The sequence below is a fragment of the Dromiciops gliroides genome, chromosome 2 (assembly GCF_019393635.1).
Source record: "Dromiciops gliroides isolate mDroGli1 chromosome 2, mDroGli1.pri, whole genome shotgun sequence".
Lineage (NCBI taxonomy): Eukaryota > Metazoa > Chordata > Mammalia > Microbiotheria > Microbiotheriidae > Dromiciops > Dromiciops gliroides.
The window spans coordinates 528831915-528853996 of record NC_057862.1 but is presented as its reverse complement, the minus strand read 5'-3'; the positions used below and the strand labels follow the sequence as shown (position 1 = coordinate 528853996).

The 22082-nt window shown below is 36.3% G+C and overlaps 1 protein-coding gene across 1 annotated transcript in view; it reads right to left on the bottom strand.

Moving 5' to 3' along the window:
• KCNU1 (potassium calcium-activated channel subfamily U member 1) overlaps positions 1 to 22082 on the bottom strand; it is a 261654-nt gene that overhangs the window by 141811 nt on the left and 97761 nt on the right. Inside the window, 6 exon segments of the mRNA XM_043981056.1 lie at positions 4495 to 4647; positions 6045 to 6114; positions 7832 to 7914; positions 9634 to 9739; positions 12305 to 12415; positions 13964 to 14055. Of these exon segments, the coding sequence (XP_043836991.1) occupies positions 4495 to 4647; positions 6045 to 6114; positions 7832 to 7914; positions 9634 to 9739; positions 12305 to 12415; positions 13964 to 14055 (615 nt within the window).

Genomic DNA, 22082 nt, shown 5'->3' with positions numbered 1-22082 from the left:
ACTGATGGTATCTGAATGTAGATGGAAACATATTTTTTTTTGTTAGTTCCTTTATCTGAAGTTTTGTTTTTGTCTGTTTTCTTTCACAACCTGGCTAATGTGGAAATGTTTTGCACAACCATACATGTATAGCTCATATTGAATTGTTTGGGTTTTTAAGAGGTGGTGGGGAGGGATGAAGAAAATTTGGAACACAAAGTTTTTAAAAATTGGTGTAAAATTTGTTTTTACATGTAATTTTGGAAAATAAAATCCTAAATAAATTATAAACAGAAACATTATAGAGAAGGCTATAGCTCAGGTACAACTTGTGGTAATAGGTGCTTTATAATTGCTTGTTGATGACCAGGTCCTTCCAGCTCTGAGATTTTCTGATTCCAAATACCTCCAAGAAGGCATCTATTTCCTTTGTCCGTGGTCAGGTCATCCCAGAGGGCAATTGGGCATTTTGGTGGCCTAAATTGTTACTTGCAATTTTCCAAAATTAGAAGAGTGAAAGAATGAGAAATACCAGTAGCTTAATACTCTGATAATTTTACTCAGTGGTCTGGTCCAGGCCCATTCTTTTTTTTTTTTTTTTTTTTTTTTGTGAGGCAATTGGGGTTAGGTAACTTGCCCAGGGTCACACAGTTAGTATGTGTTAAGTGTCTGAGGTCGGATTTGAACTCAGGTCCTTCTGAATCCAGAGCTGGTGCTCTATCCACTGCACCACCTAGCTGCCCCCAGGCCCATTCTTAATGAGTTGTAGAATCAAAAGACAATCAAAATGTATCCCCTAAATCTATAACATTTTAATAGAGGTGAAAGTCAACATGAAATACTGCCTTGAGCCATGAAAACAAGAAGATAACATTATGGGCAATAGTAGGTAAATATGTTGCCAAAGTGGGGAAAAAGGCTTCCAAAGAGGGAGAAAGAGATCACAACAAGGCAACATGAAACCAAAAGAGCCTATGTTTTGAGGGAAAAAGTGTTGCTCAGTGACCAGCTCCAGATTTATTTGTGTTGCCTTGGTAATTGGCTATGAGCATCCATTGTTAGCATCACCAGATGAGATCACTTCCACATTCTCTCCCTACCAATTCTATCACTCTAGTTTCCTTACCTGAATGAAAGATACAAATCTTGACTTAAGATGTCTTGGTTCCTAAATCTGGGTGTCCTCAAAGTACAGGATATGGGGTCACTGACCATTTCCATTTTGGACTGCTCTGGCTAACTCAACATCTTTGGCTGGGATTGGTTTAATGATCAATACTGGATTTCAATAACAACCATGTCTCTCCTTTGGAAGGAAATCATCAATGTCCTGAGAATCTTGTTTGGACAAAATCTATCCATTTGGCAACTCAAACCCATTCTAAGACCTTGAATTCTTTGAATTCCACTAATAAGCTGGACTCATCTCACTAGGCATTCCATTCTATTGTTTAATTCCCCATTACCCTGGAAATTGGCTTATTACCTCTAATCTGCATGTTCCCATTTTTAGCAAAGGGTCATAAAGGATAACCATAGAAAGAAAAAAGGTCTCCTGGGGTGGTTTGAAAAAGATCAGAAAGAAAACCAATAACTCTTTGGGTTACTGATGCTAGCCGGTCAGAGAATAGAGAGCTAGCCAGTTTGGCTCTCAATTGAAAGCAAAAGGCAATGCTTCACTGTAAAGACCAAATTAAAAGAAAAAACCCTGTCCATATTACCGTGTCTTACTCTGCTTATATGGTAATTAAAGAACATGTATCACCTATCTCAATCAAACCTTTGAATCTGAGGGATGAAGGGTTCAACAAATATCATATCATTTGACATAGTAGTTCAGTCTAAAGCCTGGGGTTTTAAATTTCCATTTTACAGATGAATGAACTGATGCACCAAAAACATCTCACAGATTTCTATAGGGCTTTGATATTTACAAAGGATTTTCCTCATAATAGATATTTGTGGTAGAGAAGGAAAAAATTATTATTACTGTCTTATAGATGAGGAAAATGAACCTAACAGACCAAATGGTTTGTCTTCTGTCAGAAAAAAAATGAAGTAATTTTCCCACAGATGAAGAAATGGGCTGAAAGACAAAATGATTTATACACTGTCACAAAGTTATGAAGTGACAGGGCCTAGGTCTGAACTCAACTTCTCATTTCAAGTCTAGTGGTCTTTCTACTTTATATCAGTAGGAAAAAAACAAAGATAAGATGGTGGAATTGTGTCTCTTAGGCAATTTCTTTGTCTATTGAAACATTAGGTACTGACAGTAGTCACTGCTTTCCTCACAAATCAGTGAGGATCAAAGGAGAATAAAGAGTTTTTGAAAGCTGTGTTCTATTCCAAGACTTAAGAATTTCCCAAGTCAAGCTCCTTGAAGTGGTTTGACCTTCCCAGTCAATAACAAGAGCTCTTTTAACCATATGTCTATCTCACTTTCCTTGTTTCACAAAATGCTGCCCCAAATGAAGTTGTTATTGACACAATTATTTTCAAAGAGAAGGTTTCTAAATAAGAGGAGAAAAAAACATTTGGTTTTTTTTTTCCATCTCTTCCAGAAATAATCCCATGAAATACATAGAGTCCTCGCATTGCCCAGAACAGCTAATTAAAATCACAGCAATCATAGCAGATACTGGAATTCTCTGTCACTCATTGAATGTTTCACACAGTAGAATTCAATTCTCTTGAATTCCTTCCATTTACTGGAGACATATCCATTGACCACTAGGTGATAGTAAAAGCATATCCAATGTAGCAACATGAGCTTTCTTTAGGCAGCATAATGCATGCTGATTATGCTTTTTTTATTTCTTTATTTTATCTCCTCATATTGGGTGAGAGAATTTCACAGCAATGTTGCACATGTCAAAGTTTGTTTTGTTTGTTTCTTCTTTGTCAATTATTTTTAATTTTTTTTTCTTCCTTCTCTCCTGTTTACTGCTACTTATACACTCCTGGTACCTCACCATGGTCTTTTAAAAAAATTCTTGTTTTACTCTCTAAAGTAAAAAAACAAAACAAAACAAACAAGGAAGAGCAGGAAAACATGAACAGAGCCTTTGAAGTGTGTGTGTGTGTGTCTGTGTGTGTGTGTGTGTGTGTGTGTGTGTGTGTGTGTTGGGAAGTTGGAGGTGAAAATGCAGATTAACAACTAAGACCACAAAGTCCCTAAGAAGCCAGTAGAAATTATAAAATGATAGAGTGAGAAGTGTGTGTGTGTGTGTGTGGGGGGGCTTAATCATCATCTCCAGGTGTTTTTAACCTGGGGTCTGTCAATCTGTTTTTTAAAGTATTTTGTTAACTCCAATTAGTTTCCTCTATACTAGGTAGAATTAAAAAGGAAATATATTTTATTTTATACATTTACAAGCATTCTTCCGAGAAGGGGTCTACAGACTTCAGCAGATAGCCAAAGAGGTCTACAAGACATATAAGCCCTAATGCTGGTCAAAATTCCTCATTCTGCTCAGATAGGAACAATGGGTTGTACAACATCAAAAGAAGTAGTAAGTGGCAGAGCTGGGTCTCTGGTCCAGGTCTTCTGACTCTAGTTTATTTCCAGCTTCTGATTCAGGTTTATTTCCACTAAACTACACAGCCTCAGGGAGAAGTCACCATGAATACCCTCCTCTGAGGACCATGCTTCAGCATGGCATGGGAATGATCCCGAGTTCTCAAAAACTATATCTGAAGATGAAGTAGCCTTTGAGTTTATAATTCTTTGGAGGTGAGGTTCAAAACCAGTTTCTTCCAAACATCAGGTTAAGCACTTCACCCAGTAGACTGAGTATTCTCATACTGTAGCATCATATTTCAGTAAAGTCTATGATTATATCTAGTTCATATCATCCTGTGATGTAAGTTGTGTGGGCAACTAGGTGATGCAGCAGAAAGAATGTTAGACCTGTAGTCAAAAAGACAGGAGTTCAAATCTAGATTTATATACTTGCTAGATGCCTGACTAAGGGAAAGTTATTTCCCTTCTTCTGTGTCAGTTTCCTCATCTATGAAATTAGAATAATAATAGCACCTCCCTCCTAGAGTTGTTTTGAGATTCACAGGAGATAAAATTTGTAAAGTACTTTAAAAATCTTAAAAGGCTATATAAACACTAGTTGTTGATATTCTTCATGTGAACATTGTAAAGGTAAGAAGATAACAGGAGCATAAGTAGTACAATAAAAGCATATTAATGGTTCTTCTATGCATAGAATTCTTTCTTTCAAACTGAAACATCAGAGGGAGTACCCTCACCAATAAGAGTCCTGACTTGTTAGAGCATTAGTATTTATGATTACTCAGTAGTTAGACGTCTCAGTGGATAGAGCAACTGCTCTATAGTAAGTTTCCAATTATGTGCAATTGATGATAGCCACTAAGACTTCCTATTTGCTCCATGTGTCCCCCCTATTGCTCACATTGTCATCTATCTTTGAATACAGTTGACTTGGGCATGGGTATTGGATTTAGATTAAATGTCATTTTTGCACTATCTGACATGGTTACCTTTTTTTTCTCTTCCACAAACAGGGAGGTTAGAAAAGTAGATAAACCTGGAACCAAACAGCCCTGAGCAATTAAGCCTAGATTTAGTTCGGCAAAGCAGATGATGTTGTCCCCGGACGACCAGTCCCAGCTGGGAATCTTTGGCAGGTAGTCCTGTTTAAGTTGGAAAGTAAGGAATTATGAATATGTGCAAATCTAGGAGCTCTTTCTAAAGGTAATTTTTCTTTCTGAAAAACTCTTGTATCACTTGTTCTTCATTCCTTGACATAACAACAACTCACATTTCTTTAGCTTTGTTTCCCTCACAATAACCCCAACACATGCTTAATGAAAGTATTACAATCCTCATTTTAGGAAAATGAAGCTCTGAAAAGTGATTGTGCTTTTCCAGGGTCATATGGAGTTAGGGAGAGGCAGAATCAGGATTCAAACTCAGGGTTTATGAACATTTCTGTTATACTTTATTGCCTCTATACATGGGCATATAAGTGGTTCCCAGTGCTTACTTAGTTGAGTGGTGGTTATGAGAATAAATTCATCATTTCTATTTGAAAGTGCTGACCATCTCATTCTTCCACCAGTATCTCGTGCAGTACCTTGTACAAAATGCATACCTAAGATAATGGTTTCACAAATAATTGCTTTCAACTGGGTCTACTATGCCAATAGTGAAATCTGGTTCAACAAATTCCAGTTAAATATCTAGGGCTCTGATATGTACCCAAAGTCAGGTAATAGCCAACTTTCACCAAAGAATGAAGAATTCCATAAAACCAATATAAAGTTATGTGCAAGCTCATAGCCAAGTAGAAAAGCCCAGGTGTTTTATGGCAGCTAAAGAAGTTAATGTAATCTTATTTGTAGTGTCTAAGGTCAGGGAGGTGATAGCTGTTCTACACTCTTCCATAGTGAGATAATATCCGTAGTGCTATGTTCCATTCCATGAGTTAGATTTTAGTAAAGGCATTGATAAGTTGAAATGTGTAGAGAGGAGACCAATGAGGGCAGTGAAAGTCCTTGAAATCAATGCCATATGTGGAATAATGGCAGACAATGAGGATGTTTGGCCTGAGGAAGAGAAGACTTTCTAGGGATATGATAGTTGGTTTCAATTATTTGAAAGACTGTCAGTTGGAAGAAGGATTAGATCTATTCTACTTAATCCCAAAGATCAGAATTAGGTTAAAAAAGAGAGGGGGAAGGGCAGAAATTGTAGAGACTGATTTCAGTTGGATATAAGTACATAATTCCTAAGAATTGGATCCATCCAAATATGTAATGGGATAACTTGGGAGGCAGTAATTTCTACCCTTCACTGGAAATCTTCAATCAAAACCTGGTTGACCCTATATTAGGGAGGCTAATAGAGGATTTTTTGCTAAGATATAGGGGCTTTGGGATCCTTCCAAATCTGTTATTCTGTGATTGGGTCTCAATTTCTTTATCTGTTAAACAAGGGCATTGGACCAGATGTCTTCTAAATTACCTTCCAATTCTAATCTCTGATCCAATGACCTAATGACATTCAGTAGATTAAGTTGTAATCATACCTTGTTATGGGATTGAAGTATCTGTATGATTATTCTGGTCTTAGGGTAATAGTTCTTGATGGAGAGCACCCTATGTGAAAAACACATATACTTTATTAGTTTGCTTGTATGGGCAAAACACCTCTGTAATGCAGACCTATTGGGCAAGAATTTAATCATTTGCACCTGGGACAGGATTAGTATTTCTAATGTTGGTACTTAGGTATTTTATTGAACAATTGTGTGTACATATGTAACTGGGGGGGAAACAGTATTTTGTTAACCTCAGCAAACTTGTGGAAATCGCATATTCTTAGGCTCAGCAAACTTGTGGAAATTTCACCTGTTCAGATTAAAAGGCCATAGACAAAGCATTACCTGACATGAGTAGAAGTTATGCTGACACATAGAAAAACTCAATGGTAATGTATACCAAAGTTTAGACTGATACATCCAACCCCTCTTCCCACCCCATTTAGACCTATGGGGAGACCAAGGGTCTGATTTTCATCCTAAGTATCTTCAAATGCAAACCTACAAAGTAGCCAAAAAAAGAAAATGGGTGTTATTAACTTTGCATGCCTTAAATTAGCTGTAATAGAATGTAAAGTTCTTTAGGAAAGGAACTAGAACACTTTTACTTTTGTATCCCTGGTACTTATGATGCCTATCACATATTAGTCATTTAATAAATGGTGTACACAAACCAAAATCTCATCTATTTTGAGTTTATAATTCTGACCTACCGTGATATATATTCATTTTATTCATTCATTGATTTACACGTGTGAGTGGGAATGGCTGTATGTGTGTATGTATGTATATACACAGAGATATATATGTCTATATATGTGTTTGTATATGTATATACATACATATGTTTATGTATTAATACATATATAGACTTGTACACAGATAGCGGAACTGTTATTTAATTTGTATAGGGAATTATCTACCAAATTCATGAATATAGACATGCATATAATATATGAAAAATAAAAGTCATAGATCTGATGCCTGAATAAGCCAATTAACTTTTGAGTGCTCTGCAGCCACAAATGACAATACTAATCTTGACCTGTCTTGCCACTGGCCAAAAAGAGAGTAAGAGCGTACTTGGTTCAACAAATATCCATCTGTACTACTATAAAACAAGATAAAACAAGCAACCCCTCCCCCCAAAACCTCACAGAAAAAAACTAGACTGATACAGGTCGGTAAAAAGTGTAGTTTTTATATGAAAAATTATATCAAAAAATTATAATTATTATATCTGGTCAATGATCATTTACTTCATTTCTTTCTATCTTTATAGAGTTCTGAGATGTGTGTGTGTGGAAAACTTAGGCATTTGAAGTGAATGTTTTTAGGAAAAGTCTGAAAGGTACTGTGACAGGAGTGTATGGGAGACTTTGTCTACCTTCTTCCACTTCAGTGACTACATAGTGGGATTAAGAAGGTGAAAAGAGAGCTTTACTTTCACAGATACTACATTATGAAATATTGCAATGAAATAATGCCTAAAAAAGAACCTTGGATAGAGTTTCAGCTTGTGCTTGTTGAACTGAATTGTTTTAAGAGCCAATAAGTTCATCATCACTGAAAATGTTCAAGCAGATATTAAGTGGCCATCTCTGAAGGATATTCATGGAGTGCAAGGTTGAACAAGATAATATATAGTGTCTTCCAAACTTAATAAAATTAAAGTTAGAGATGTCATATCCTTCTTTTTACTCCCATCCTCAGGACTTTCTTTCAGAAGATATAACAAAACAAGTATTGGAGGATAAAACATGCTGACCTCTTACCTCATGATGTTAGAAGTATCTTCAGCATATGAATCAGCACACAAAGGGTTGGCTAATATCAGACAGGCATCAGCATATTCCACCTACTCTTCAAGATCAAACAGGGGCCATCATGTCAAACATATGAGGAACTCTTGAATTGCCCTGATCTTGAGTTGTCTCATGATTTAAAGGCAAAAGAGCCATAAGAGTAACAATTCCCAGTAGTGAAGTCTCTGATTACAGAGGTAGGGCATTTCAGGGTGGGAATCCTTTTTATACCAGGACCACAGCCCCCAAAGGGCCCAGGAGAGCTGGTTGAGATTTGCACATAGAAGCTAATAATAATAACTTCCAATGAGCTTGGAAGTTTAAAAATCAGTCTTTACAGAAACTCTTAGAAGGAGGTGGTACAAGTATTACTACCCATATTTGTCAGGTAAGGAAATTAATATTCTGGGAAATAATGTGATTTCTCCATGGCCACACATTTTTTTTTTTTTTGACGGGCAATGGGGGTTAAGTGACTTGCCCAAGGTCACACAGCTAGTAAGTGTCTGAGGCAGGACCTGAACTCAGGTACTCCTGAATCCAGGGCCGGTGCTTTATCCACTGTGCTACCTATCTGCCCCCAGCCACACATCTTTTAAGGCAGGGAATAAGCCCAAGCCAGGTCTGTGTTGGATCTGGCTTGTTCCAGCTCAGGAGATCTGATCCTGATATTTTCAGTGTGAGCATTCACAACTTAAATATACTATATATACTATATGTGTGTGTATACACATATACTATATATATATATAGTATATGTGTGTGTGTGTGTGTGTGTGTGTGTGTATGTTTAATTGTATATTTATTTCTCCTCAGAGAACTGGTTGTGAAACATTTACCAGAACACTCTTGCCCTAAGCTCAATGAGTTCTCTTTCTAGTAAACCATCCTAGCTATATTAAAATAGAAGACTCTGAGGTACCCTTTATCTCTCGAGTTTTCTTTCTATAATGTGCTCTGTCTGAGACACTGGGTGGTGAACCCAGTTACTAATGGCAAGAGGGAGGATGTGGTAGTCCTTCTTTTCTCTCTCTCTCTCTCTCTCTCTCTCTCTCTCTCTCTCTCTCTCTCTCTCTCTCTCTCTCTCTCTCTCTCTCTCTCTTTTTCTCTCTTTCTCCTTTTTAGAAGAAAAGGAAAACATTTGATAGATACCCTCTCAACTTTAACCCTAACCCTAACCCTCACCCAGCCATAGTATCCTATGAGATAAGAACTGGTGAAAGAAAAGTCTGGTTTGCTAAGACTGATCTAAGCTACTTACTGTATAAATGATGCCTGTGGATGTATATTCTGGTAATTGTTCTTGTCTATAAGAGTTGTACAGAGTTTTATTTTGCCAGAAATTGGAGAGAATGAGTAAAAATAGTTAGGTTGCTACAAACCTAGGATTTAGGTCTAATTCAGGATATGGAGAGTCTGAGAAGGTTTCTCTAAGGTCTGCTTTGCCAACAAATCATGCAGAGACGTCTCAGCATTTCTTTATACTAACGACTCCTGCTCTCAACATATTTAAATGGCTATAGTTTTTAATAGAAAACACTTGAAAATATCTCAAAGGCCTGTGTCTGAACATTTTTCAGAAGTTTAAAAGAAAAATATCTTCCCTCCCCTCCCCTCCAATTTCCATCATATTGATTGAACTATGGCAATCACTACTCCCGACAGGTGAAGGGTGAGAATTGGGTAGGAAGAGTAACCTTTCAAAAGACAAATGTGGCCTCCCTGGTCCTATAGCTTGGGTGAAATAAAAGATGTCAAGAAAAGGATCTTACCGCAACTCTCCTTAAATCTTCCCTTTTCAATGCAGATCCATAGAAGAAACTTGTATAAGCCACGTAGAGCTTGAAAAGTGTTTCTAGCTCCAGAGAAGGAAGGGTTCTGGGCAAATAAGGGAGTAAAGATGAGGGGGCAGTGAGGAAGGCAATTTACACAGTGACATAATTAATGCTTTTGTTTAATCTATTTTATTTAGATAGATGATAGATGATGAATAAATAAATGGATAGATAGATGCTTAGATATACATAGCTAATTAGGTGATTAATGGAAAGTTATATAGATGATTGATTACTTTTTAATTGCTTTCTATGTAACAGGGAGAGTGCTAAGCTCTGAGGATAGAAATATAGGCAAACAACAGTCCTTAACCTCAGAGAATTTACATTCTAATAAGGGAATAAGACTACTGAAGGGGAGCTAGATGGGGAGAGACAAGATATATGATGAAGAAGAGAAGTCAGAGAGAAAGTCAAGATAGAAGGTCAAAGGCTGGGACCTTCCCAAGATAGAGGCCCTGGAGACATAATCACCAAATCAAGAGACCTGATAATAAGGTAATAAGAAAGAGGTTCATCCTACTGTTTTTTGTTTTTTTTTTTTTTTGGAATATGCGAAGCCACCCATTTAATGGGATAAAGTCATCCTACAATGGCCACCAATGTGGTTTGGAAAGGGCTGTTCTCATATATAGACAAAAGCACCTGTTTGAACAAGCACAAGGAATGCTCCTTCTTTCTCCCATTCTACCTTGTGCTTAAAAGTATTGTTGGGGCAGCTAGATGACAAAGTGGATAGAGCACAGGCCCTGGAGTTAGTAGTACCTGAGTTCAAATCTGGCTTCAGACACTTGACACTAGCTTTGTGACCCTGGGCAAGTCACTTAACCCCAATTGCCTCACCAAAAAAAAAAAAAAAAAGTATTGTTACTAATGGCTCAGCTTCAAGGCCTAGAATGTCTACATTTTTTTTTTTTTGCTTGTGGCATTTTAAGTGGATTCACAAACCAATTTCCTATATCTGAATGTACTGATTACTTTAAATTCCTTCCCTTCCTAGCATGTTGAAGATATCTATGAAGCCACATACACACATGTATGATGTATACGCAAAATGTAATAAAAAGTGGCACACCTGTGCATCACTGTGGTCAAACTTGTATTTGCAAAGCTGATGAGTCAAGTATTGAAAGTTACTAGTATGTTTAGTACAGCTGCAATACATTTTTGTCTGTTTTGTGGTTGTTGCTTGTTGTTGTTGTTTTTTCCTGAAGCCTTTTCTGTGTAATAAGGAAACCAACTTGCCAGTCTATAAGCGGGGCTCTCCCCTCAGATTTTTACCCAGGAGCATGAAATAAGAGGATATAAATGGATTTTTAAAAAATCTGTCAATATTGAGTTCATCTGTGCCTGCTTCAACCATAGTTAATTTTCAGGCATGTTTTTCATCTGTTTTTAATATTATTATCCTTCAGGCTGTGTCTGTAATTTCTCTGTGTGTGCACACGTGTGGGTTCCCTTCCTCTATTTCTTCTTAGCTACTTATAAATTAATCTACAACTTCTTTAATGCAGCAGTGTGGAAGGAAGTTAGGGAAAGGATAACTACCTGGGGATCTGGGAGGTAACCTGCAGTTTTCTAGGAGGAGATGAAAAGCAAAGCCTGCCCTGAGGCCAGACCATTACTCAAATGGAGGATATTGGTGAAATACTGATGGGAAGGTCACTATGTGAAAAGTGTCAGGTTTAAAACTATGTCATATAAGAACTGGTTGAAGTTATTTAATCTGAGGAAGAATTAGGGGTGACCTAAGAATTTCCTTCATTTATTTTAAGTCTGTCAGGTTGGAAAGGGGGTTAGATTTATTCTGTTTAGTCTCAGAGGGCAGAACTAGGTACAAAGAAGCAGATTTAGACTCAATGTAAGGAAAAAAAGTTTCATAAATGATTAATGGATTTTTTAATGCTAGGCCATTATGATGATGATCATGAAAACAATAATGCTTAGATAGCACTTTAAAGTTTACAAATGTTATCTCATGATCTTCACAACAACCCATTATGCCTGAGTTGCTCCTGTTATCCCATTTTACAGCTCGGCAAACTGAGTTCTAGAAAAGTTGAATAACTTTCCCAGGGACACATAGCTAGTAAGTATCTGAGAGAGGATTTAAACTCAGATCTCCTAGACTCTGTAAAATAGGGAGTTTTCCAGCACTGTGGAATCTTCATGAGGCAACCAGAAAACCATTTGTTCAAGCTGTTAAAGAGGACAGCCCTGGTAAGGTACAGATTAGAGTGGATAACTTTGGAGACCCCTTCCTTACCTTTCTAAGTTTCTGTGAAATTACACAACCTGTTCTGTGATTGGATAAGCCTATTCTATGTTTGTGTGGGGGGGGGGGGGAGGGGTGCTCCAGAAAATCCAGGTGAGTTACTGATGGGCTCTCCACAAAATTAGGCCATCTCCTGTCATTCCCTTTGGAATGGTGAGGAACTTGGATTTGCAACTTTGTCTTGAAAGGAAACAGTCCACCTAGCCATGGCCCAGAAGCCTTGGTTCTTCAGTGTGATTTCTCTAATCAAATTCCTTTGCCTTGAAGCATCAGGCCTCTTTTATGAGTTTTCAGATTAAATTTAGAAGCTGTGAGTAATGCAGATACACTTACTCTCCCAGGAAAACGATCTCAATATCCATTTCCCCAGATTTGTGGCGGAGGAAATTTCTCAGCATAGCAGTTACACTATCCAACGTGATGTTTCCACAGACCACAATGAATCTGGGAGGCAAAAAAGAAAGCTCAGGATAAGTAAACACTTTGGAGGACAAAACACCATCCTACCAGGGGCTACTACTAAAGTAGTCATGTATCTCACCTTTAACAAACCATAGATTTGAAAATCCAGCTCCATGAAACATAGTAAACAGAGTGGTCTTCATTTTACGAAACAATGCAGAACAGGATATTTTTTTGAGGAGCTTCTAGCTCACCTTTCATGCCCACTTCCAGTCCTATAGCACATTTAAACAGCAAAAATCTGCCCACCATTCCTATCATCAACTCTTTTTTTTTTTCAACTTTATACTGTTTTGAGAGGAACCAGAGCAGTAACAGGCCATTCTAAAAGCTACTTATTCATAATGAGACATTCCCACAGACCAACTGTAGCCAAAGCATTTTACAACATACTAGAATATTCTCCAGTGCATACCTCCCCACAGATTCATACTTATAGGAAGCTTCCAGGGCCTGCTGCTCATCTTCCTCCTACCAGATGCCCCAAGTAACTATTTCCTTTCTCAGTTGTGCATCTCCTCTGTGACAACTCTTCTACTAAATCAATCCACTTCCCCTTCAGCTCTCCCTAAAACCATTATGGGGTTTGTGCAGATTATGTGCAGAAAACAGGTGTTATTTCAGTATCCCTCTTCCTTTGGAGCACAACTTCTCTTTACCTCTTAAATGCAATTGTGTTTTCATAGTCATCCATTTTATAAATCTCTTTTGCTTTTCACTACTTCCCTTCTTTAACTAGATATGCCTGTCTCAGAAAATCAACAACTTCTGGAATGTTGCCAGATTCCCTGTTATTCTATGGTCAGGGATTAAATTTAGGGTTGGGAGTTGAGGGAGACATAACTTCCCTTAAGCCACAAAGTGAGTAATCAGATTTTAAATCCTTGAATTTGAGCCACTTTCTGACCAAATCTGCTTCAGTCATCCCAACCCTCTGGCTCCAACCCTTTGGTGATCATACAGATTTCTATAAATGTACTATTGACCATAATAAAACACACCTGTGGGGCAGCTAGGTGGCACAGGGGCAGCTAGGTGGCACAGTGGATAGAGCACTGGCCCTGGAGTCAGGAGTACCTGGGTTCAAATCCGGTCTCAGACACTTAACACTTACTAGCTGTGTGACCCTGGGCAAGTCACTTAACCCCAACTGCCTCACTAAAAAAAACAAACAAAAAAACAAAAAAAAACACACCTGTAAGATTATTTGTGTCACTTTCCCTGACTATGGATGCTCTATCTGTATCAATGCCAATTTTATGTTGTATATAGCTTATGTGACAAAACTCCACCAACTTTTTAGATTCTTTGGAAATTTGTATTAATCACTAAAGACTAATGCACTGTAAAATTTTATACAGAATTACTTTTCTTGGAAAATATTTCCCTTGTTAATAAAAACAAAGCCAAGATTCCACCTCCATCAGCAACTTTGGGGATTCAGTGTGAATTGTTAGCTAAGAACTTTTAACAACTATAGAGTTATTACACATTAAACAAACAAACAAAACAAAACAGAAAAACACCTACTTTCTCCCTCTGACCACAACATAGGAATTGCAGTATTTTCTGCCTTTTGCAAAGGTTTCCAAAAGTTCAGGAGCATAATTCGCAAATAGCATCTAAAAGGACAGAAAAGGTATAATCTTAGTAATTAATACCCTGATGTGACCTTGATATTAAATTTGCTAATACATCTGAATGCTATTCATAATTCCAGACTATTGAGAAAAATGGCTAAAAATGCTTTAAAACATTCCTTCAGTGGGCAGCTAAGTGGCGCAGTGGATAAAGCACTGGCCCTGGTTTTCAGGAAGACCTGAATTCAAATCTGGCCTCAGACACTTGACTCTTACTAGCTGTGTGACCCTAGGTAAGTCACTTAACCCTCATTGCCCTGCCCCCCCCAAATTCCTTCAAACTATGGATGATAATTCTTTTGGGGGTGCCAAACAAATGCATTTTAAAGAAGACCCGAATTTACTTTCTTCAAGCTGTTTGATTTGATTCAAAGTTAGAATAGTGGACCACTAGTATTGGTGGTAATTCAGGAACAGTCTTTGTGTAGTGGTGAAACAGCTATTGGAATTAGAGTGAGGAAGGGAAAATAAAACATCTATATTTTCTTGGGCAAGATGTTATTTTATCCAAACTGCTTGTGGTTTGGGAAAGATCATTGGGTGTTTTGGAAGAACAAGAAAGTAATTAGAATTTGGGACATTATAGGATTAAAAAATGGGGCTAATAAGAGGGAAGTCAGGAAGGATACTATGGAGCACATCATATTTATTTAGAAACCAGGAGATGGAATTAGAACTACTAAAACATTAAATAGTAATAACATTTATATAATTCTTTAGGTTTGCAAAGAACTTTACAAATGTGTCATTTGATTCTCACAACAACCCCTGAGAGGCGGTTGCTATTATCTCCATTTCATAGATAAGGAAACTTAGACAGAGAGTATTTATTTAAGTGACTTGCCTGGAGTCATACAACCAGTAAGTGTTGGAATATAGATTTAAAACCAGGTCTTTCTGACTCCAGGTTGAAGGCTCTATCCACTGTGGCACTTGGCAGGTTACTTCCAACACTTAAAGTATTGGTATGTACCCCACTGAAGTCAAAGGTGACATGTAAAGGGCTTATCTCACTCCTTCAGGAACCAAAAGATAATGAGGAAATAACACATCAAATCTCATCCTTTCTTTGCCCTTTATAATGAGAACTTTATTTCAATGAAAGAAAAATTATAAAGGAGAATTAGGTTACCTGTGTCAGTTGAGAAAGGGAAATGCCCTAATTTTTCTTTTCTGTTTCCATTTCCCCCACCCTCATCCATGGCAATTGATGGAGATGGGACTTTGACTTTACAATGACTCTATAAATATTTTTAAAATCATTGAAACTTTTCTGTCATTACAAAAATGTAAAAGAAAATCTCCCTTCTCTGAGAAAAATTGGCATATTTTTCTGTGTACAATGACCTTTTCATTAAATATTCCTTGCCTATACGGAAAAAAAAATCCAAATCTCCTTGAAGGGTTTTTAGTATCAAATTTAAAGCTAAGTGGGACTTTCGAGTTCATCTAGTTGAACTCCTTCCTTTTAGAGATGAGGACACTGAATCATATAGCAGTTAAGTGACTTACCTGAGGTCAAACAGAAAAGTAGCAGAGGCAGGATTCAAACACTAGAAGGTGAGTTATAGTATAGAAAAAGCACAGAACCTGGAGTTTGGATTCCAATGAACAGCCAGTTAAGAAGATGATGGCTAAAACTTAAATTGACTAACAGGTCCTTTCAGGCTAGGGATAAAATGCATCTAACAAGGGATGCACAGGTTATATTTGTTTGGAGTCTTGAAAATGTAACAAAAATGGCTTTAATTGCCAAAAGGGGGTGGGAAAACTGTCTATCTATATCCATTCACAGCTAGGCGACTCTGTAGATAGCGCTCTAGGCCTGGAGTCAGGAAGGCATGAGTTCAAATCTGGTCTCAGATACTTAATAGCTGTATGACCATGGGAAAGTCACTTAATCCTCTTTGCTTCAGTTTCCTTATCTATAATATGAGCTGGAGAAAGCAATGGCAAACCACTCCAGTATCTTTGCCAGGAAAACCCCCAATGGCATCATGAATAGTTGGACATGACTGAAAAATAATTCAACAATAACAACAACAACAACAAAACTATCACTCTTTGCAGACGATATGATGTTATACTTAGAACATCCTAGAGATTCAACTAAAAAGCTACTTGAAATTATTAACATCTTTAGCAGAGTTGCAGGATACAAAAAAAAATCCTCATAAATCATCAGCATTTCTATATATTACTAATAAAGTACAGCAACAACAGATAGAGAAATTCCATTTAAAATAACTATGGCCAATATAAAATACTTGGGAGTCTACCTTTGAAGACAAACACAGCAACTATATGACCAGAACTACAAAACAATTTTCAAAAAAATAAAGTCAGATCTAAATAATGGGAAAACATATTAATTTCTCATGGGTAGGCAGAATCCATGTAATAAAATGACAATTCCACCTAAATTATTTTATTTATTTAGTGCTATACTAATCAAACTATCAAAAATATTTATAGAGCTAGAAAAAATAATAACAAAATTCATCTGGAAAAACAAAAGTTCAAGGATATCGTAGGAATCAATGAAAAAATACAAAAGAACTTTGTCTAGCAATACCAGATCTCAAATTGTACTACAGAGCATTAATTATCAAAATAATCTGGTACTGGCTAAGAAATCGAAAGACAGATCAGTGGAATAGGATAGATAGAAGCTATACTATAGTAAAAGACTATAGTAATCTAGTATATGATAAACCCAAAGATCCAAACTTTTGGAACAGAAACTCATTATTTAACAAAAACTGTTAGGAAAACTGGAAAACTGTATGACAGAAAATAGGTATAGACCAATCACCCCAAATACTAAAATAAGGTCAAAATGGGTACATGATTTACAAATAAAGGATGATACCATAAGCAAATTAAAGTAGTTTGGAATTGTCTATCTGTCAGATTTATGGACAGGGGAAGAATTGAGGACCAAAGAAGATATAGAGAAGAAAATTAAATGTAAAATAGATAATTTGGATTATATAAAATTAAAAAGCTTTTGCAAAAACAGCACTAAAGTAACCAAGATTACAAGGCAAGTAGAAAACTGGGAACGAATTTTGAAAAAAATATTTCTGATAAAGGCCTCATTTCTCAAATCTATAAAGAACTACATGAAAAAATTTAAAAATACAAGGCATTCTCCAATTGATAAATGGTCAAAGGATTTGAACAGTTTTCAGATAAAGAAATAAAAATTATCAATAAATATGTGAAAAAATGCTCTACATCATTATTGATCAGAGAAATGCAAATTAAAACAACTCTTGAGTTATCACCTTACACCTATTAGAGTGGCAAATGTAACAAAAACAGAAAATATTGGTTGTTGGAGGGATTGTGGGAAAACTGGGATGCTAATTTACTGTTGGTGGAGTTGTGAAAAGATCCAAACATTATGGAGAGCAATTTGGAATTATACCCAAAGGGCTATAGAATTGTGCATACCCTTTGATCCAACGATACCATTACTTGGTTTATATCCCAAAGACATCCCCCAAAAGAAAAAAAAGACCTATTTGTGCAAAAATATTTATAGCAGCTCTTTTTGTAGTGACTAAAAATTGGAAATCAAAGGTATGCCCATCAATTGGGGAATGGCTAAACAAACTATGGTATATGATGGCAATGGAATATTACTGTGCATTAAGAAATGACAAACAGGATGACTTCAAAAAAGCCTGGAAAGACATGTATGAATTGATGTATTGGGAAGTGAGCAGAACCAAGAGAACACTGTACAGAGACAATAATATTCTTTGATGAAGACCTGTGAATGATTTGACTATTCTCAACAATACAATAATCAAAGACAATCCCAAAAGAATATTGATGAAAAAAACAACCCACCTCCAAAGAAAGAACTGATATTGATGGAAGCATGCTATTTTTCACATTCTTCCATTAAGTGACAAATATGATGATATTTTTCCTGATCATATACGTATAACCCATATTGGATTGTTTGCTGCCTTGAGGAGGGGGGAAGGAAGGGAGGGAAGAAGGGATAGAGATTGGAAGAGAAAAATATAAACCAAAATTTTTAATCAGGAAAAAAAAATTAAAAGGCGGGGGAGGGGTGTACTGGGAAGGGTTCCAGGAGGTATATACGTATTTATATACACATATAAATATATGTTGTTCATATGTGAGTTATTTAGGTCTTATTTATATAATATTTATATTAAACAAATCTGTCATATTATTTATATAAATTTATATGTATAAGTTACTTGTAAAACAGTTATTTAAAGATATAAAATACTAAGTTATATGTATTAGAATATATCTAGGTATATCTAAATATAATAATGTAGAAAATTTATATTATATATGTCATCTATATGTGTATGTATATATTATATCTGTATTTGACATATGTATGAAATATAATTATATATCACAAATAAAAATAAAATTAAAAAAGAAGACAAATTTGAAATCATAACTATTGGGCAGTGGTACGAGACCTATAACTGGGATAAAGTTCTAGAATAGTAGACCTCAATTAAAAGAGATAATTTGAAGATAGCAGAGGAGTGGGACATAGAAAAGCCCAGAACTCTTACAAATACCTAGTAAAGAGCTGAAAATGTATCAGGAGGAACAATGATAAAGAAAACCAAAGAGAATTAGCTGGAAGCACCTCCAATCCAGGTCAGAACTGAACATAAAGATGGCTAGAATACTTGGGAAGCCATGAGTGCTGCTAAGCTAGAGTAAGGAGAAGGACTCAGCAGACATCTCAGGCTCACAGCAGGAGATGAGGCCAGAGTAGTGGCACCACACAGAAAGTCTCCCTCTTCTAAAAAAACTCTGAGTTTATTTTCTGGGTGGAATTCTCTTTCCTTTTTTTTCTACCTAAATAAACAAACAAATCAAAGATTTTTAATCCTGTCTAAACCAAGAAGTTAACCCAGAAAGAAGAAATGGAAAGAAAAATCCTTTTCAAAATGGCTACGGGATGTATAAAATACTTTGTTGTCTATCTACCAAGATACCTTCAGCAACTTTAGAAAACTCCACAGAAATAAATATAGATCTGAATAGTTAGATAAATATTAATTATTGAGTGGTAAGTCATACTAATATAAAACAAATAATAATGCAGTACTATTTAAATCATTTTATTCATTTGATACCATACAAATCAAATTATCACAGTATTACCATATGGGACTAGAACAATTAATAAGGAAATTCATCTTGAAAAACAAAAGGTCAAGACTCTCAAGGCCAATAATGAATAATAAAATGAGAAAGAAGGCGGTTTCTCTAGTCTATAAAAGAGTAATAAACAAAGTACTGTTTACTGGTTAAAAAATAAGAAGTTTGGTAAATGGAACAAATTAGGTACACAACATACAAAAACAAATGAAAATAGTAATAGAATTTTCAGTAAACTCAATGACTGCAGCTACTATGCTAAGGACTCATTATTTGACAAAAACACTGCTGGTTAAACTGAAAGGAAGACTGGAAGAAATTAGGTATAGACCAGCATTTCATGCCATATATCATGTTAAGCTCCAAATGGATAGGCATCCTGGACATAAAGGGTCACATCATAAATAAATTAAAGGATCAAGAAAAAATAACCTTTCAGATCTATGGATACAGCAAAAGTTCATGATAAACCAAGTAGATAAAAAGGATTACATAAGAGAAAATGGATAGCTTTCATTTTATAAAATGTAAATCTTTGCTCAAACAAAACCAATGTAGCTAATATCAGAAATGAAACACTGTTGGGGGGGGGGGGAGAAGTCTTTCTATATTCTTTTAAAAAAAATTTTGTGAGGCAGTTGGGGTTAAGTGACTTGCCTAGGGTCACACAGCCAGTAAGTGTTAACTGTCTGAGGCTGAATTTGAACTCAAGTACTCCTGACTCCAGGGCCGGTGCTCTATCTACTGTGCCATCTAGCCATCTAGCTGCCCCTGGGGAAGTCTTTCTAAATTTCTTTGATAAATGTTTTTTTTTTTCCCCAAAATATACAGGAAAGTGTTTTAAATATGTAACAATTAAGCCTACTTCCCCAAGAGAAAACTTTAAAGAATATTAACATGTAGAAAACTAAGCCATCAACAACCATAAGAAAGAATGTTCCAAATCACTTAGAAATAGAAAAATAAAATTAAACCAACTCTAAATATCCACTTCATATCCATAAATCGACAGTTATTAAGAAAGGAAAAGAGCAAAAGTTGTTAAGACCTAGATCCCTAAAAGATTTTTAAAAGAGAGAAAAAGATCCATATGTACAAATTGTTAAAGAAGCTCATTTTTGTACTAGAAAAGAACTGCAAGTTAAAAGGGAACCTATTGTGGAGAAATAACTAGAAAATTATTATATATTAATATAATTAAATATTATGTGATAAGAAATGACTAAATGGATGGCTTCTGAGAAATTTGGGGAGACGTCTATGAACAGAACTATGATAATATTTTATACAGTCGTATACAATAAAGACAAAAATACAATTAAAAAAAAAAACTTGGAAAGATTTGAAAACAATGCAAGAACTAGTCAGAATTCCAGAGGACTGATGATACATGTCACTTTCCTGAGGAGAAAGACTCAAGATTCAAAATAAAACATAAAATTCTGGACACAGACAATGTAGGAATTCCTTTTGCTTACTCATGCATTTCTCTTCCAGGGTCTTGCTTTTCCTTCTCATTTGCTGACTTCATTATTTCTCATACATTTGTCCTCACTATATAGCTGACTCTAGGATGTACATACCTGACTTTAGCATCTCTCCTGGGCTCTAGTTCCATTTTACATTCTGTCTCCTGGATATTTCTTACTGGATTTCCCATAGGCATTTCAAACTCAGAATGAACATGACTTTCCTCCTAAACCCCACCCTCTTCCACATTTCCTTGTTTCTATAAAATGACCACCATCCTTTCAGTTGTTTAGGTTCAAAACCTTTATATCATCCTCTACCCTTCATTCTCCTTCATACCAAACATCTAAATAGTTGTCAACTCTTATAATTTCTATATCTACCACATCTCTTTCATTTGACATCTCTCCACTCACACAGGTACCTTGGTTCAGGTTCTCATCACCTCTTGACTGGATTTTTGCAATAGCCTTCCCTAATTCAAGTCTCTCTTCCTCTCCAGTCCATCCTCTACCACACGCCAAAGTGATTTTCTTAAAATGTCACTCCCCCAAAAAACTCCAGTGGTTTCCTGTTATTACTAGGATCAAATATAAAGTCCTTTGTTGATTTTTTCTGTTGATGTTGTCTAGTCATTTTCTGTCGTGTCCATTTCTTTGTGATGCCCATATGGGATTTTCTTGGCAAATATCCTAAAATTGTTTCTCTAGCTCATATTATAGATGAAGAAGTTAAGACAAACTGGGTTAAGTGACTTGCCCATGGTCACATAACTACCAAGTGTCTGAGGCTCTATTTGAACTCAGATCTTCCTGACTCTAGGACCATCACTCTATCCACTGCACCACCTAGCTGTTCCTTTGTTAATCAATGACCTGGGCCCTTCTATCTTTCCAACTTTCTTATAATTTACTATACTTCATATACTTTTTTTTTGTGTGAGGCAATTGGGGTTAATTGACTTGCTCAGGGTCACACGGCTAGTAAGTGTTAAGTGTCTGAGGCCAGATTTGAACCCAGGTACTCCCAACTCCAGGGCCGGTGCTCTAACCACTGAGCGACCTATCTTCCCCCCTTCATATACTTTTTAGACCCATTATTCTTGCCTTTTTGCTATTCCTCACACTTAATACCCCATCTCCTCACTCACTGTGGTCCATCTTCCAACTCTGTGTACTTGTAATGGCTGTTCACCTCACCTACAATTCAATCACTCCTTATTTCTGCCTATTAGAATCACTGGTTTCTGTCAAGCCACAGGTCAGATTTCAATTTCTTTGGGAGGTCTTTCCTGGCTATCCAGACACTACAGCCTCCCCCTCTAATGTTACCTTCCATATATTCTGTATGTATCATATATG